Source organism: Leptonychotes weddellii, chromosome 10 (genome assembly GCF_054177405.1).
Source record: "Leptonychotes weddellii isolate Sample4059 chromosome 10, ASM5417740v2, whole genome shotgun sequence".
NCBI classification, from domain to species: Eukaryota; Metazoa; Chordata; class Mammalia; order Carnivora; family Phocidae; genus Leptonychotes; species Leptonychotes weddellii.
Genome location: NC_138378.1, coordinates 64,524,621 through 64,543,457, shown reverse-complemented (window position 1 = coordinate 64,543,457; position 18,837 = coordinate 64,524,621). Strand labels below are relative to the sequence as shown.

At 49.6% G+C, this 18,837-nt stretch overlaps 1 protein-coding gene and 1 long non-coding RNA gene across 7 annotated transcripts in view; one reads left to right on the top strand and one right to left on the bottom strand.

Annotated features, from left to right (window-relative positions):
* The window catches only part of CCDC85A (coiled-coil domain containing 85A), a 179,077-nt gene extending 167,748 nt beyond the window's left edge, over nucleotides 1–11,329 (bottom strand). For all 6 annotated transcript variants that reach the window (XM_081833565.1, XM_081833566.1, XM_081833567.1 and 3 more), the window contains exons 1-2: nucleotides 10,330–11,329; nucleotides 2,501–3,458 (exon numbers count right to left, since the gene is read on the bottom strand). In XM_081833565.1, coding sequence (XP_081689691.1) covers nucleotides 2,501–3,458; nucleotides 10,330–10,593 — 1,222 coding nt within the window. In that variant the 5' untranslated portion in view covers nucleotides 10,594–11,329. The remainder of the gene's footprint in view (nucleotides 1–2,500; nucleotides 3,459–10,329) is intronic.
* A 342-nt stretch (nucleotides 11,330–11,671) lies between these two features.
* Nucleotides 11,672–18,343, top strand: LOC145723903 (uncharacterized). Its single transcript, XR_014149290.1, has 3 exons — nucleotides 11,672–13,442; nucleotides 15,178–15,270; nucleotides 15,888–18,343. It is a non-coding gene; the product is annotated as an uncharacterized LOC145723903 (long non-coding RNA).
* The last annotated feature ends 494 nt before the right edge of the window (nucleotides 18,344–18,837 follow it).

The window sequence follows — 18,837 nt, the reverse complement described above, 5'->3', positions numbered from 1 at the left end:
AGACCATATTGTCCCAATACGTGCTTCTTTTCGGTTTCATTCTGCCACAATGCAGACACACTTCCACCCGCTTTCATCTACTTTTTCTTCACTCAAAACCCTGCAAGTGCTCATCCAAATCACTCATTATTTCACACAAACTCCAAACAGAATGACTCTGTACATGACTCAGCAAATGTGCAATTTGGGATTTAGCTCGCTACCAGTTTCTACTTGTTTCTAGGCCAATGATTCAACCAGAGTGTGGGGGGATTAAAAATATGAAAAGTCATGTCTTACCATCCATATCAAAAATTAATTTGCAACGGCAGGATACACACAGGCCCAAATTTATAGGCTGATGATCCATAAACACCTCATTGTGCCACTTCATTTTCCAATCAATTACTGAAATAAAAATGCAATGCAAATGCACTACAAATATACTTTGGTGAGGATATCAACTTCCAGAAGATTTGTCACTTAAGAATGAGAAAACCTGATGTAAATGTAAGAATTAAATACAGTGTCATTCTAAATAATGCATCTATGTTACACCAAACTCTTAATTAAATAAAATGGTTAAATTTTAAAAATCATTTGCCAGATCATGAAATCTATCTGAATCCAGGCAATAATAAGTCATGATGTAATGTCATCCTCATCTAGAAACATACCTTACTTTATGCAAGGTATTGCTGAAAAATTGCATTTGAAATCTTTTCTTGTGAGTTAAATCATGCCTTGATTAAACTAGAGGAGTTCTTTATTTAAAAGAGCACTTTGGGAAAGAAAAAAAATTGTTTTGTATGTACACTACCTGGCCCCTAAGTAATTTTTTTTTTTTTTTGGTTCCAGATACAAGTTTTCCCTAAAATAGTAAACATACTTACTTCTCATGCTCATTAAAAAGTAACTGAGAAATGGAAAAGTCATTAACTTGAGCTTTCCCATTAACCCATTACTCCCTGAAGACAAGCTTCGTGGCTAGCAGCTCACGTCATCTGTGGTAACACAACTAAAATGACTTTTTAAATGACTTTCATCTCTTGTGAGAAGTACACAGCCAAGGCCGCCCACAGCAATCAGGGCAGCTTCTGGGCCAGTCCTGGGAAGAGTGAGTGAGGGTGCTATTAACTTAGTAAAGGCCCCAGCCAGGCAGCTAGCCAGCCGGGAGGCCTCAGCTCACTGGTGACTTGGCTTCTCCCACCTTCCACTTCCCAGCCCAAACCAGAAAGGAGCAGCATCTTCCCCACCCTTTCCAATTTCATCTGCACATAAAAGAGCACAGGATGCGTTAGAAGCCAAGCTTCAGGAGTCAATTTGCAGCACTAGGAGAAAAGGATTAGGATGAAATGGGATCCAACAGGTAAAAATCCCCAGGTACAATACTGAAAATTTACCCCTTCATGTCACTCACTGCTCACACTGGCTGCCTCCACCACTGCTCAGAGCTTAACTGCACACAGACTCTGTGGCAGCTTTCAAATAAAGCGGAAAAGCTCAGGTATGTTGGATGAAAAACCCCACAGTTTATAAAACCAAATGTTTTAGTTCTAACTCAACTCTAAGTAACATGAAGGGGTTGGGAGGGGGTTTTGTTTGTTTGTTTTAAGAAATGATTTTTTTTCCCCTCTCTGGAGTTCAAGTGGTTTTAGGACCAAGATGCAGGAAATTCAACCCCTTCCGAAAGGTTTAGGGTCTGGTTTAGAGCGATCTCAGCAAATGCAGCGGATATTACCCTTTGGAAACCAAAGGAGAGTCCAAATACATCTGTACATTTTCAAGAGGAACATTTAAACAACCGGGGAAGCTGTCTCACAGTGTAAAAAAAGCATGCTATTCAAAGTATGTTTAAGGCAGTCTGGGAGAGGGTGGTGGGTTTTGAGAGTATGGAAGGAAATCATTTGATGTGTTTCTCCCACAAAGGGAAGTCCCCCGACTGAGGACAAAATCCCCGAGGTAAAGTAAGGCGTATCTACAGGCATTCAGGGAACACGGCATCGAGCCTGTGAAGGGACACCATATTTCTTTTCCAATGTTACCGTTTTTCATAATAAATATTCATTTCTTTATGCACATAAGCTGTTAACTGGATTCAAAAACCTTTTTTTGGTCAGCCGTTGGCTAAGAACCCCAATAGGACACCGCACACAACTAGGAAAATACTCAAGTTCAAGACTGGAAATCCTTAGCTTGGTTCTCTTTTTATCTTCAATCCCCACACATCTCACCCTGACCACTCAGAGTCCCGCGGAATTCTTGTTCCTCTCCTTCCCCTAACTGCTTATCCCCTGTCTTCGCCAGGCTTACTTGACTGCGAACCGTACAAACTAAGACAAATCCAGGGGAAGAAACACACGGAGCCTCGGAAGCACACGGTTGCTCCTCTCCCCAACCCACCCGCCCCCCCATCCGGCAGCGCCTGCACTTCCTCGGGTGGCTGGGAAGCCCTCCACGGTTCAGAACTCTCTAGCGAGTCGCCCCAGCCAAAACGGCTCCCCAGCACGTACTGACCCACCGTTCATGCCACTGTAGACACTCCGGTGATGGGGTGACACGTCCTCGGGCGCCTGCCTTCGGAGGGTACCCTCCCGGCTGCCTCCGCCGCTGCCTCCGCCTCCTCCGCCCACATGTTTGTGATCGGGGCTCCCCCCGAAATGTTGTTTGAGGTGCTCAGGGCTGGTGCCCCTGGCTCTGGGTAGATGCTCCAGGCTCCCACCGAGGGCGTGTTTCTGGAGATGCTCGGGGCTCCCTCCGCTGTGCCTGGCGTGTTCAGGGCTGCCCCCGGGCCTGTGCTTCTGCAAGTGTTCCGGGCTCCCGCTCAGCACGTGCTTGGGCAGCGTCTCGGGGCTGCTCCCGGGGTGCGGGTGCCTTTGCTGCTCGGGGCTGCCCTTGCACGAGGGTTTGTGGTGCTCGGGGCTGGGTCCTTTGAGTGCTTTTGGGTGATCCGGGGTCCCGGAGGCTCTGGGTTTCTGTAGATGCTCGGGGCTGGTGCTCCGGTGCTTGGCGTGCTCCGGGCTGCCCTCGGCCCGGGGCTTCTGCAGGTGCTCCGGGCTGCCACTGCTCGCGTGGTGCTTGTGGTGGTCGGGGCTGTCGGTGCTGCCCGTGCTGGAGGTGCTGCTGCCGTCGCCCACGTCCCGCACGTAGGGCGCCGTGGAGGCGGCGAGCTGGCACAGGCTGGCCTGGCTGTCGATGGAGCAGCGGCTGCCCGCGCAGCCTGCGCCCTTCTCCTCGTCGAGCAGCACGCAGAGCTCCTTGAGCTCCATGTTCTCCTTCACCACCTCCTCCTGCTTCACCTCCAGCTCCTTCAGCTTCTGCAGGTATAAGGCCACTTCCTTGTGCATCACCCCAGCCGTGTAGCGGCCCAGTCTCTGCCACTCGCGGGACACCCTCTTGCCTTTCTGCCGGTCATCATCCAGGAAACAGCAGAGGTCCCTCAGCTCCTGGTTGTCCTCCTGGAGTTTCTGGTTGATATCCTGAAAAGAGAGAGAGAGACAACCATTCAAGGGAGGTACACAGTTGAGGCATCCTCAGGCTCAGACCTCCTGGGGGGGGAGGCGGGACTTGGTGAATTCTCTGTGATATTAGGGGAGGAGGGGAGAAGCTGAGAGGAAGCTGAGGATTGTCATAAAAATAACAATAACGGGTATTGGTTATGCTCCCTGCCCAGTGCTTACTTGTATGATCTCATCGAATTTTCACAAAACACTTGGAGGATAATGATTTTCATGGTTCTTGGGGGGGCGGGGGCTGGACCTCACAAAGCTTTACTTGCCCAAGGCCATCCGGCCAGTATCTAGGGAGCAGCCAGTTAATTCACAAGAAACCACTAAAAATCCAAGGATCCCCTGCCCCACCTTCCGGGAAGAAAATGGCTGCTTGGGACCTGAGAAATGCTTAAAAGCTCTGAGGCAACACGCCTTCCATCAGCACAAACATAAGCACTGCCCGGTGTTCGGCCCTTGACACGGGACTAGCAGCCCGGTTCCCACAGGGGACCAGCACAATTGCCCTCTAGCCGCATTTCTGACCCGCGCATCTAAGCCCCACTGGCTGAACCCCCAGCGCATCTCCAAGGCATCCCACACGAAAACTTGAGCAATGCCAAGCTCTTGTGGGATTTTCAAAGCCCCCTCCTCAAACTGCCCCTCTCAGCAAATTCTGCCTCCACCCATCCTGCTGCTCTCCCTAAGGGCCTGTGCTTATGCCTGGCGTCTCCTTCTCCCTCACCTTTCACTTCTGAACTAAACAGTTCTTCTGAACCCATTCCCATGCGTGGCAGCATCTCACTGTCCTTAGGATAAAGTGCAAAATCCTTCAAGTCTCCCAAGACCCCCAAGCCTCTTAACCTGGCCTATTTCTCCCACATGAGTGGTGGTCCACTCACTCATTCACAAGTATTTAGTAAGCATCTATTATGTGCCAGGTACCAGTCCAGGTGCTAGGGATGTATCAGTGGACACAGCAAACACCTTCACATCCTACGGCTTTCATTCTGGCGGGAAAAACTGGCAAAAGGTAAGTAAAGAGCACAATGCCACGTCGTGAAAAGTGCTGGGAAGAAAACTAAAGTAGGCTAAAAAATACTATTTTTTAAGAGAAGGTACCTCACTGAGAAGGAAAACGTTTGAGCAAAGACCTGGGTGAAATGAAGGAGCAAACATCTGAGGGAAGAGGATCCCAGGCAGGCAGCAGGGCAAGTACTTGCCCTGAGACGAATATGACTGATGTCGCAGCGAGGCCAGTGCGCCTGAAGCACAGTGAGCACCGAGCGCAGAGCTGGGAGAGGAGGTGGGAGAGATGAGACCCAAGAGGGTGGGTGTCGGGGCTGGGTAATGCTGCGCCTTGGCAGCCACGGGAAGGACTCTGGATTGTTGGTGAGCTGAGGATAGAGGAGTGACACAGTAGGTTCATTTTATAAAGAATCACCATTGTTCTGTGTAGAAAACAGACCAGAGGAGGGGGGTGGTGGATAGAAGAAAGGGAGACGAGGTAAGGTGGAAGCCAGGAGAGACCAGCGAGGAGGCCACCAGGCTAGTCCAGGTAGAGGGAGAGGATAGCGGCTTGCACAGATGGTAGCAGTGGAGAAGGTGGGACCTATCCCCTGACCCCCAACTGAGCCCCACCACCACTGGCCTGATTTCAGGGCCCAAGGAAGAAGCCCTTTCCCTCTTTCACTTGGAATGCATTCCCTTAAACTTCTATACAACCTAAAGGCCTCACTTTATAAGTCACTTCCCCAGAAGCCGTCCCTGACCAGTAGCCCCTATCTAAAGGAAGTTGCCTTATACATTCCACCATTACCCCTTTTATTTCCCCTCTGTGGCACTCATTACAATCACATATGGTTGAATGTGGCTATGAGAACTCACCAGACTGGTCCTGAGCATGGAGGCCCCATCTATTCTGTCCACCTCTGTGTGTCCAGAACACAGCACCCCCACTGTAGACACCTGAACCAAGAAACTTTGAAAACGCATTGTGAGGTTCCCCCTTCATCCTCCAGTCACACATAGAGTGAAGGGACCGTTTCTTGAAGCACCTTGGTTTGGTGGCGATGAACCAGGGGCGGTCACGGGGTTGCTACCGAAGATTTCCCCTGCTTTCCAAAGCCAGAAAACCTCAGTCTTGGGACTCGGTCATCCAACCCAGAACTAGAGGCACTCAGACGAGACTTGATCCCCGTTTACTCAGATTTATTCTAACACTTTGCCTGATACTGGTGAGAAAATAAACTATAAGACATCTGCCAACCACAGCTTGCTTCCCCTGACAGTCTTGAGGCCTAAGATGGGAGTCATCCTGAGGAAGAAGCGGATCTTGCGCAGCGTGGTTTTAACTCCAATGCTAACTCTTGGCATCCCGACTATTCTGTTTCCTTGTTTCTGATGCCCACCTCTTCCTTCTCATTATCACTTTCAGACCTCAGGCCTGGCCATTTCCAAACTCCTCCCACCTGGGTCCCTGCCTTGGTCCGCCCCATCCTCTATCTTTCCTCACCCACCCAAGTCAAGCTCTCCGTGGCCAGAGTGATCTTCAAAATCACCCCCTGAATGTTCTGTCTCTCCTGCATCAACCCCATCCTCTCCCCTTTACCAGGAAGATGAATAAACCCTTTGGCCAAGCCAGGAAGGCTTTCTCCTGCCTTTCCACCTTTAGCTCCCTCTTTGTCAGCTAATCATGAAGCCTGATTGTATCTAGCTTCCCAATTAGAAAATCCTGTCCTCTTCCCTATATGAACTTACCTAAGAGGAGAGATGCCTCTGAGAAGTCTCGCCTAGCGCTAGAACAGCTTCTGGCCTGTGGTGGCGACAACCACAAATGAATGAATGAAGTAACTTTCCCACTCACCGCTTAATGCCTCTGAGATACACTAGCTGGAGCACTCATCGGGCATCATTTTTTTTTTTCTTTTCCAGTGTAGGTATCTTAGCTTCTGGGGGCAGACTCAAGTCTAGAGTCATCCTTTGCATAGCTGACAAGCTGACACGCCCAGCATGGCGCCTTGCCTACGGTATGTAATACGTGTTTATGGACTGACCAGTGCTTTAAAGCCCTAGGCCCGTGGCCAAAACAGGATACAGCTCTAGCTACTGAGGAAGGATTTTGTATTATTGTCTCAGTAAACCCCTGCAAGGTTGGAGTCTGTTGACATTGATGCTTTAAGGGAAATCAGAAGCTGTGGGGACTCTGAGAAAATAATACTAAAAAAAATTAATCTTTCTAAGCTTCAAAAATTATTCTACATTTAGTTTAATCCTGGCATTTCATAGAAAGTTCAAGTCATATTCTTCTCCATCTAAATGAACTTCCGTCTGAAAACACTTCCTTTTGACTATCCCACAGCTATTCCTGATTTCTCCAGAACTGGGAAATAAATAGGAGCAGTGCTACCCCGGGGCTTCGTGGGGTTAATGCCTTTCCGAATGGAGTGAACAATATACTGCCCAGAATTCCAGTTGGGGTAGAAGGGGTAACAGCCTACTTAGCTTTCTTTATCACCACGCCTTCTTCCAAGAGTAAATAATATTCTTGGGGATACAATTCTGAGCGATTTCCTTTCCCGTCTGTGGAACAGCTAAGCAACCGATTGGATAATCACTTTATAAAGCAGCTTCTTCCAATCTGCTACATTAAGATTTGGGCTTTCTTTTTCAAAACACAAACTGTCCTTTTAACATTGCCACTGGCCACCAGATGTTATCCATCTGTCTAAAGTGGACTTTTAAAAGATTCAATCCACCTCATAGCATACCACTCAAATTTTCATACATAAGATTCTCAAGTACTCTATCTGTGGTTAAAGAATTGTTCTAATTTGTAATTTTTCTTCACTGCAGGGAGGGGGATTGGTGTGTTGGGGGACAGAGAGGAACATTAATGCAATACATAACAAATCTACAGATCCTGTTCCCCCAAATCTGCCCCTTGTCCCCTGAAATCCCAGGTCGGAGCAACCTGAGCATTGGTATATGCTCAGCAGTGCACAGACATGGTTCTCAGAATCCAACTCCTTATAACAGCAGAACCAGAATCCCCTTTCTGCACCCTTGCAGGATCACACATTCTAGCCAGGGAATGTCAACGAGCTGAAAGAAAAGAAAGCCAGCCTATTTTAAACATTGTATATCTGTGTGACATTGAGAAAGCTATTTAACCCCATCTATGGATCATTTCATCTTCATCAAACCTCTTACAGAATTAGCAGCCCCATTTACCAGATGAGAACACTGAGGCTCAGAGAGGTTACCAGCTTGCCCACGCTGCCCAAATTGTCAGACTCCACATCCTTTCTCTCTCCACTGTCCCGCACTGCTCCACCTCTGAAATGTTTAAACACAGACAAGTCAGCCTGTGCTGGGACCCAGGCACAGACGCCTCCACGGAAAGACCTAGCACTCCCATCCCCCATCTCTGTAGCTGCAGTATCACCTCGTAGCCTTGAAAAGATTTCTTGCCATTTCAAAAGCAGATCACAGAAAGGAACATAAACCAAGAGAAGCGTTGTGGCCTTCATTACCCTAAATGTACAGTCCTCAACTGGGAGTCCCAAACCATCAGAGCCGAAAACAAAACCCCAAATCCTCCTCTAGTTAAGGCAAACTAAGTAAGTGCACATATCATTTACTCAGTCAACCACATTAATGGATCACGAGGGCGTCCAGGGATGTTCTGGCTAAGATGATGGACAGGAGGGGGAAGACTGGCCGCTCAGCGGGGCTTCGCCACAACCCCTCAGGGGTGGGCCAGAGGCCTTGGAGGCTACGATGCTATAACTGGCCAGGGATGACAAAAAGGAGGAGTAGAGGCTGCGTCAGAAAGTATCCAGCCCCACCTTTCTGAACTTGATAAGGAGGTGGACAGGAAAGTCTTTTTAAGCCAGGTCATGAATCTAGACCCCCAGGAGATTCTCCTACTTGGGGTGAAACTGCCCTTAGCTGACCTAATAGGTATTTCTCTAAATGAAGCTACTAGAAAGAAGACCAGGCTCCCCCACCACTCACACATAGCTCCCCTCAACACACACACACACACAGACACACAATCCACACAACCCAAGAGAACCTTCAAGTATTTCTGAATTATTATGTCGATGCTCCATACTATTAAAATCCTTAGGAAACTGATTAATTACTTAATTAAAAACTCTTCCAAGTTACATTATAGTTCAAACCATGGAAGAAGATTAAATTGGAGGGTTATGAACCCTAAGCTTTGCCTAAGAAACCCAATCCTGGAGGTGCATGCCTATACATTTACACGCCTTCTCCTGATGACAATATCTACCATTGTTTTGTAATCAAGTCCAGCATTAAAGCTTCTCCTACATGATCCTAATATCTTGTTGCAACCCCCTAGGAGATGGTTATTATCATTTGCATTTTATTGATGAGTAAAATGAGGTTCTGATAAATTAATTACCCAAGCTCACCCTCCTTAGCGAATGAGGATTCTAGATGCGAACCCACCTCTGAGATGATCTTCTCACTACACTAGCCTGTCTCTAATTCCCCAAGAGTCTGGTACTTAATAAATACTCCACTAGTAATGAATTAAACCAAAGGAGAGTGGAAGCCTTGGGATTTTTTTGACTGGGATCTTTCTAACTGCACCCACTCTAGGAAGTAGATGACAAGTGAGTTGGGGCCCCGGGGAAGGCCATCTCCACCTGCACTGGACCCAGCACCCAGGTGAGCATCTCTTTGCCCCAGAATCCCAGAGCTGGAGGCTGAGGCAATTAAGAAAGTGTCTACAGCCCGAGAAGTGGGGTGGGAGTGGAAGGGGACAAGAACAGCATGTGCCTGCAGGAATTTGCTCCCTGAGGTCCCTGCAGTGTTTTCGTGTGTGTCTGGCTTCCTATAAACAAAAGCAGAACAATGAGAGGAAGGAATACCAGCAGGCACCAGCACAAGCAGCGAGGAGAGGAAGTTTGCGGTGCTGTGCGCGCTGGCAGGGCGGATCCCGGCCCGTCTCCTACAGCCCCGCTAGCAGGCACTCGGCTGTCACACTCAGAGCTCTCCAAGGAGAAAAGAAGTTGATGGGGGTTTGGCTTTCTTCTTTTCTTTCTTTTTAATTTTTTTTTCTTTTTTCTAATAGCAAAGAGAGGGCTGGTTCATAAAGCAAAGCATCATTGGCTGACACTTGGGGTGGTGCCTTTCAAATCCCCTCCAGCGCCTCAATGCTAGATGTAATTATAATCAAATTGGGGGTGAAGGGGAAAGGGGGTCAAGGAACCCCAGATGACGCCATCTAAACCGGAGAGAAGGAAAGCGCAGGAGCAGGTAGAAAATGTGAAGGCAGAGCTTAAGCTCCTCTGCACTGGGTGACATACACCAGCTGCGAAGGTGGCGCCCGCGACTTCTCCCTGGGCACCCCGCCAACCCTTCTCCCCAGCATTGGTGCCCTTTCCTCATCCGCCGGAGAAGTCGTGGCTCCACAGCACCCGTATCCACGATCCCCAAGGATGAAGATCCTCTGGACTCGCTCCCTCGATGACCCTTTCCCCTGCCTGTGACCCGGCTCCCCAAACCACCGATTTTCCAGGCTTCCTAGGAAAATAAAGGCTCTGCATGCCCATCACCTCCCTCCCTACTTTTCAGCATCCTCGGCGCCCTCTCCTGCGGCCACAGAAGATCCCGAGTGAGAGCTCCACACTGGCTCGCCCCAGACAGGGAAGAGGAGACCAATCACTGCCAAAGTTTGGAAAAGTTTCCAAAGGGCTGGGGATGGGGAGCAGGGGGTGCTGACCGGAAGAAAGGGGAGGATCACCTGTTGCCGGAGGGAGGGAAAGTTTGCCCGGCCCCACCTCCCCGGAGCGCCCCGCTCGCCGCCCGACCCCGCGCTCACCTTGAGCCCGCGGATCTCGCCGAGGTGCAGCTGCAGGCGGCGGTTCACCTCGCGGATGAGGTTGCTGTGGTCCAGCATCGCGCTCACCTTCTCGGCCTCGGCGCGCCGCAGGCTGCGGATCAGCTCCTCCTTGCTCCACTGCAGCAGCTCCTCGTCCGACACTTTGGACAGGTCCTCCGCGGCGGTGGCGGCGGGCGGGCCGGCAGAGGCTGAGGGACAACTTTCCGCCGCCGCCGCCGCCGTACCTCCGGCCGCCTTCGACATGGTATCCGCGCGGTGGCAGGTGCGAGTGGGTGGAAGAGGCAAAGCGACTCCCGAAGGCGCGGGCGCGGCGGGGCCGCCTCCGCCCACACCCCTGTGCGCTCCGGCGAGTCAGCTGCACCGCCCGGCGGCCGCTGGGTTGGGGCGGCAGGGGTCGCGCTGCGCGGCCATCCTACCTCGCCATCCCCGCGCGCGCGCCCGCGCACCCCCAGGGCCGGGCAGTTACCCGCGCGCTGCTGCCGAGGCGCGTCCCAACTCGGCGCACGTCCATGGTGAGGGGCGCCGGGGAGCGGGCGCCGCCGCGGGAAAACCTCGGGGAGCGGCGGGGGCGCCCGGGGGCCGCGCCCCGGTTCCCCTGCCCTCTCCTCCGCTCGGATTCGAGACCGTCGCCCCCCACACTCTCGCACACACGCGCGCACTTTCCTCCCCCTCGCCCAGCTGCAGCCCCGGCCTCACTGCGCTCCTAGCGAGCTAGGGCGCGCCGGGCTTCGCGGCGCCTCCGGGGTTGCTCGAGCGATGCCGCCGCTGCTGCCCGAGGGCTCGGCGCGGCCCGCCGGCTGCGCTCCTCCCGCCGCCTTCGCTGCGCCCGCCGCCGCTCCTAAGCTGCTTGGGGAAGCCTTCGATTTGCAGAGCCGAGCCGAGCCGAGGAGGGGTGGAGGGTGGAGGGGTAAAGGCTGGACCGGCAGGAGGTGGAGCCTGCAGCCGGGGCCGTCCACAGCCGGCCGCACCTCCCGCGCGGACCGGACGCAACTGCCGCTAGATCGCCTCCCGGCCTCCCGAGGCGCGCTCCCCGCTATCCCGCCGGGGAAGGCCGGGGGCGCGGCTCCTCCAGCGCCCGGGCGCGGGTGGGGCGGGATGCGGGAGAAGCGTGAGAAGCTGTGCGGCCCGGGCTCTCGCAGGCTCGCGCGCGCCACCATGTGGCGGAAGGAGCTCCCTCCTCCGCCCCCTGCGCGCCAGGCTTGTCACCTTGCGGGGGAAACAACGGGCGACCAAAATGAGAGACACTTGGTACTTGCAGGGATTGGAGGTCAGGGAAGATGATGATGATAGATAGATAGATAGATAGATAGATAGATAGATAGATAGATAGATAGATAGATAGATAGATAGATAGATAGATAGATGAATGATAGATTAGATGATAGATAGATAGGAGGACCTGAGGGATAACTGTCGGTTTCTACTTTGGAGAATGGAAGACAAGGTCGATGGCCAAAAAAAGTGTGTGTGGGGGGTGTAGGTGGGGTGGGAAAGGAAGCTTTAGGAAAATCCCAGTGCTCTGAAAAGAGGAAAGAAAGGCTTTGCTTCGGGGCACTACTCTTTAGGGACCACCCACCCCCCACCCCCCAGGCCTTTGGCTTTTCTAAAAATCCACTACTTTGTGAAGAAGCTTCAGGGGACAGTATTGGATCTTTTAAAGTTTTATTTGAAAAACATCAAAGCCTTAAGGGGAAAATAAAATACCTTCACCTCCAGGTTCCCCAGGCCTGGATTTTTAAGGTCAGCACAGTCACCTCCCCTCTGAGCAAAGGACAGCCCCTTAAGCAGCCGGAACTGCCTGCCTGCCGCGGAGATTTCCATTTTCCTCCTGCGCAGGCAGTCAGTTCTTATGGGGTTGGCTTTTTGAGATGGTAATTTCTGGAAGTGGGTATTCCCTGTCCCTGGGTCCTATCTTTGGGCTACAGAATTCCCTTTCCCACCTCCCCTGTTCTACCCTCCCGTTGCATGGGATCAAACCTGAGCTGAAAGCATGTTTCTTGCTTGAAGAAGTAGATGCACTTGTCCTGGGCATGTCATTTCAATGAATACTCCTCTCCAGGATGGAGACTGGGCCAGAAAAGAGCAGGAACTTAGCCCCCTCCCGCCACAGGGCTTCTGAAAGCCAGGGTGCAAAGGGAATAATCACCTGGTAGGATGAGGCTCTGAATCAGAGTCCCTCCACCAGCAGGTCACTGTGCATCCCTTAATAAGGCTACCACCTTTTAACAGACAATCAGATGGGGACTTCTGAGACTTAGCTTCCTGGAGAGCAAGGAAAGGGGATGCAGCCCTCTGACCTAGATGGCCTTAAAGTTCCCCTCAGCTAGACTCTAAACTTTAGACAGGTTTCTTCCTGACTGTAGGTCCCTGGCCTCTCTTTTCTTAGAGCACTTCCTTTAGAAAACTTGCACTTGTGAATTTCTTTCTCTGCTGCCTTGAGTTGTAAATCACCTCCCAGCTTCTCACCACCCCGGAATGTCCAGCTTTAGGACCTGGGAGCCATCCCTTGGAAATGTAATTATCACGGAAGATAGCCCCCCAATCTCTCCATCTCTCTGAAAGGTGAGGAGTCTAACTTCACTAAGTGTCAATTAGCAAACATAAATGGTCTAATCACCCAACTCCCCCCACCCCTTCCCATTCCCAGTGTTCTCCAGTACTTTCCCAGTAGCCCACCTTGGGGGCTTAAAAACCCTACTGCCTCTTAGGGCCCTGGGTGGCTTAGTCCATTAAGCATCTGGCTCTTGATCTCAGGGTCTTGGGTTCAAGCCCCACGTTGGGCTCCTGGCTGGGCATGGAGCCTACTTAAAAAACAAAAACCAACAACAACAAAAAAACACCCTCCTGCCTCTTATGTCAGAGGAGTTGAATTCAGTCTCTCTCCCCTTGGGTTTAACAAGTGAAATTGGTCTTTGACACCTCCTCTACTCTCACGTACGCAGAAGGCTCTCCTCAACACAGTTCCTGAGACCTCTTTTGACACAGGAAGAGAAAATACAATTTAGAAAAATATGAGTCCTGTCCCTGTCCGTTGTTAATTTGTCTCCTTGAACAAATCATCTCACCTTATTGGGCCTCAGACAGCTAATAAGGTAATGGACATGAAGTGCTTTGTCAAGTTACCTACAGAAATGCTACTTTGTTACGACTAGTAGTACATCTGCCCAGCCCACTCTCTGGAAATAGGAACCACGGCATCTGGCTGGTTTTTCCTTCCACCAGGTTTGTTCTTTAAGAGTCCTGTTCCAAAATCCAAAGGCCAGCGCCCTTTGCTGCTAACACTCTCAGACGTTTAACACCTAAGCAGCTATTAAAAGGCAGATAGATGGCTGAGAGGAGGAATAAGACGTGAGTTGAGAAGTCAAGGAAGAAGGAAACCAAAGAAAAATTTTCCACAAACTTATATACACTAGCAGCTACTTACTACTGGGCTAGATCACCTTGATGAAGTTTTGATGTTTCTAATTTTGGTCATTGATTCAGGATAATTATTGAATGAATGATGTTGCTTCATGTTGCTAAGGTCATGTGTGTATCGGGAACTTGGCTGCTAAAAACAGACAACTCAAAACACAATCACTTAAAGAAGGCATTTATTTTCTTGCACATAACCGACAATCAGTTGAGGGTTAGTATGATGTCTTTATGATATCATCAAAAACTTAGACTCCTGGGGCGCCTGGGTGACTCAGTCAGTTAAGCAACCGACTTTTGGTTTTGCTCAGGTCATGATCAGGTCGTGAAATCAAGCCCTGCGTTGGACTCTGTGCTCAGTGTGAAGTCTGCTTAAGATTCTCTCCCTCTCCCTCTTCCTTTCCCTGGTCCCCTCCCCCCACTCACACTCTCTTTCTCTCTCAAATAAATAAATAAATAAAATCTTAAAAAAAAAACAAAACTTGGACTCCTTCTTTCTAATCAGCCATCCTTAACATGATTGCCTCCTGGCAACAAGATGGCTGCTGGAGTGCTAGCCATCCATCTCCATCTGGGGCAGGACAAGGATAGGAGCAAATGGCAAAAGGACATGTGCCCCTTTAAAATGTGTTCCTAGTAATATGACCCAGTGAATCTCATTTACATCCTAATAGCCAGGGCTTGCCATGTAATCACCTCCCACCTACAAGGGAAGCTAGGAAATTTTTAAAGCTAAGCACATTAGGGGTGCGTGGGTGGCTCAATCAGTTAAGCGTCTGACTCTTTTTTTTGTATATTTTATTGAGAGAGAGAAAGTGTACAAGCAGAGGGAAGGCAGAAAGGGAGGGAGAGAGAGAATCTCAAGCAGACTCACCGCTGAGCACGGAGCGTGATGCAGGGCTTGATTCCACAACCCTCAGATCATAACCTGAGCCGAAATCAAGAGCCAGATGCTCAACCACCTGAGCCACCCAGGCGCTCCAAGCATCTGACTCTTGATCTCAGTTCAGGTCTTGATCTCAGGGTCATGAGTTCAGGCCCCTGTTGGGCTCCACACTGGATGTGGAGCCTACTTGGAAAAAAAAAAAAAAAAAGATAAGCACATTAATGCCACAAGTAAAATCAGAGTTGTTTTAATAAGAAATAAGACAGATATGTGATGGACAGCTAACAGTTTGGTACGCAACCCTGGCAGTAGATTCTGCGTACAGTATATGGAGGTATCTAAAAACAGCCATAAACCACCCTAAGTCCTTGAGCCCTGATGGTTTTCTCTCATCTGTTGTTTTGAACCACCTCTGTTCCATCCACCGCTCACTATTGCCCAGACCAGGCTCTCACTAGGTCTCAGCTGACCTTCCTCACTGGTCCCTCTGACACCTGCATCACCTCTCCTGAATCTGTTTTCCACAGAGCTGCCCCAGTGAACCAACTACAAAGTCAAGTCCAGCTGCTTCACCTCTAATGGAGACTGAATCCTTGCTCAGAGTTCTTCACAGCCTGCCGGTATAATTCAGACCACCCTCTGCATGTGACTTTGCAGTAGCTCCCACGGAGGGGGCAGAGTATATCTTCCCTCCCCAGGGATATTGTGCTTGGCTGTGGGCTGGTGTTGCTAATGGGATGTGGGTGTACCTGAGGTGGATCCCTTCTGTTTGTCCCCTCACCGTCCTGTACTTCCACATGTCACCGACAGAAGAGCTGCCCTTGGGCAGCTGCTGTTCCTTTGGTCTCCACCCAGTGCCACCCCAGGCATCCTACAGACCCTCACCCTGAAGTAGGGCCTCCTTCCCCTCGCAAACTCTCACATCTGTGTGCGAGAGTATGTGACTGCTATTTAAGCCCCTGAGTTTTGGCCAGATACATCAGGCAGCATGGATGCAATAGTTAGCAGGTACAGCTCCCCTGCCTAAATCCCTTCAGTGGCAACTCAGTTCCTGTCCACGGAACAAAGCCACATTCCTTAGCAGAGCGCATAAGACAGGTGCGGTCTGGCCCTTGCCTCCACTCCCATCACACCTGGCCTCATCTCATACTTTATCAGTGCCAAACTGCCCAGAGATCCCCATTAGCAACTCTCCATACCTCTGTGTCTCCCGATGCTATTCTCTCATGCGTGGAAGACCTTCCCTGCCTTTATCCCCTGGATGAATCCCACTGGATCCTTCTACCAGCCTCGTCTCCTCCAGATCCCTGGCATCAGCCCATACTTCTCCAGTGAAGGCAGAAGTGAGTATCCCTCTCCACTACCATAACCTTCAGCATACCTCTAGCCCAGCGCCTAAAACAGAATAGTGAACTACAGGAAATTACAGGTGGAAGCTCATATTAACCCATCCCAACCCCAGCAGAATAGTTTAGCTCTAGCTAGAATTTAATATTATCTCTTTTTCACTTTCTCCAAACCCTGTGCATTTCTGTCATGCCCTGTGAAACTCCTCGATGCAATCAGAAATGATGTCAAGGACATTGCTGAGTGTGTCCCAGATGCCTTATTACAACACTACACCCTCATCCACATGGTCCTTGGGGCTCATTAGTTTCAATCTTACAGACACTGTGAATTATGCAACTGGTGTACATTTCTCTTTGCACTGGCTGCTGGGATCTGATCTAAATTTGTGGCAATTTAAATAAGACTTAAGGAATATGACTTGTTGACTAACATGGCCGTTATCATTTTTTTACTTTCAAATTTCTCCCTCTTAATTTCTTCTTTTTTACCTCTGTAAGTTTCCTGATACACATATACATATGCATGTATGCATATATACATACACACGTGCATATACACACATACAGACATATGTGTGCATGTGTATGTGTGTATGTATACGGCAGAAAATGGAAGGAAGGGGCAAAAGGGGAAGGGACGTCTTGTCTCCAGTCATAGACCCTATAATGTTTTCTCTCATTTACTTTGAGGTCTTCTCCCTCTAGTAGCTCCTAAACTCTGTGAAGCCAAGGCCCACTTGCTAACCTAGAGTCAGCATTGAATAAAAGAGGGAAGGAAGGAGAGAACAAGCTTGCTCAAGGCCTTTGTTTCATTTTTTTTTTTTTATCCCCCTCGTTTGGAAAGCCTCATCACCTGCAACACACATAGAAAACCTCTTCCTTTGGAAAATATTAATGACCTTTTAGTGTATGCTATTTTGGAAGCCACATGAGTGCTATGCAGTTCAGAAAATTTTTCTAAACTGTCTAAATGTAGGATCATATGTTATTTTAGCATTAGCCTCAAATCGCTGTGAACTGCACTCAGGTGACAGGCTCACCCACTGGTGCTGCTGGACATAAGTAAAGGTACAGCATGCATAAGGCTGAGGTTTATCTCCTGTCTACCTTGTGTCAGGCAACAGGCAAGCTATTGAAACACCCCATCTTGCTCCACTAAGAACCAATTTTCCAGGCCATACTTTAAAGCTCAGTGAAGTGCACTGGATTTTTGCTTCATTACCTAATTCTGAGTCCAGATCCAGAGAACACGATAGTTGTGTGGAAATGGGACGTAGCTGGCAATCCCAGCAGTAACAGGAGCCTCTGGTGGTGGTAGGTATTACTGATGGATGTCTCCCAAACCTGCTGTCCCTGGGAGCCTCTGTGAAGGTGCTTTGCCTTGATCCGACCCCACAAACCAAACATTTAGAAGCTCGCTGGCCTTTACTGTATTTTGTTCTGCCAGGTCCTATAGCAGAAACTGCCGAGGAAGGGTTCATCTAACTGCCAGAAACACCCAAGGCAGCGAGGTCCCGCCAGCCTGCCCCTCAGAGTGTTGAGACCCCAGGTGTCTTCTGAGTCATGAAAACAACTGCTCTGTTCCCTCCCCACCTTCGCCCCCATCTGCTTTCTGTGGGTGAGGTGAGGCATGCATCTCAGGGAGGAAAACTGAAAGCAGAGGATACTTCAGGAGCCCATACTTTCTGTTGTTTGTAAAGAAAATGGGCAGACCCATTGGATAGTCCCTGGGCCAGTAATGCAGTGTCCACTATTAACCCTCTTCCAGGTCTCTACCCCACAGATTCTCAACCTTGGCCGCATATTAGAATCGCCTGGGGAGTTTAATGCATACGGATGCCTGGGCCTCTCCCTAGAGATTTCTGATTTAATAAGTCTGGGGCGCAGCTTGCCTATTGGGGGTTTTCAAAAACTCCCCACGAGATTCTGCTGTGCAGCAGTCTGAGAATTACTCTTGTAGATGGTGTAGAGCGCTGTCCAGTAGACATAGAGCACAAACCACAAGTGCAAGCCACAGATAAAATTTTAAAGTTTCTAGTAGTTGCACTTAAAAAGTAAAAAGAAAGAGGCGATGCTAGTTTTAATAATATATTTCATCTAACATATATCCGACATGTCATTTCAACATGTAATCAACATAAAAATTGTTAATGAAATATTTTGCATTTTTTTATAGTAAGACTTCAAAATCAGGGCATCTGGGTGGCTCAGTCATTAAGCGTCTGCCTTCGGCTCAGGTCATGGTCCCAGGGTCCTGGGATTGAGCCCACATCGGGCTCCCTGCTCAGCAGGAAGCCTGCTTCTCCCTCTCCCACTCCCCCTGCTTGTGTTCCTGCTCTCGCTATCTCTGTCTGTCAAATAAATAAATAAAATCTTAAAAAAAATAAAAAAGACTTCAAAATCTAGTGTGTGTCTTACATGTACAGCATATTTCAACCCAAACAAGCCATGTTTCAAGCGCTCAAGAGCCATCTGTGACTGCCAATATTGTGACCACCAGTAAATGGCTACCATATTGGACATCACCGCCGTAGACCATCTGGTTGGGGGAGGGAGTGGAAGAATAAGAGTGGCACCTGTGGTGGGCTGAACAATGACCCTGCCCCACCTATCCATCTAGTAATCCCTAGAATCTGTGAGTGTTACCCTTTAATGGCACTAAGGGACTTTGCCGATGTGATTATGTTAAAGATCTTGAGAGAGAGCAATCATCCTTGCTTATCCTAGTGGATAAATGCAATCACATGTATCCTCATAGGAGGGAGACAAGGGAGATTTCACAAATGGAACAGCAGGTGATGTAACCACAGAGGCAAAGACTGGAGTGATGAGTAAAGT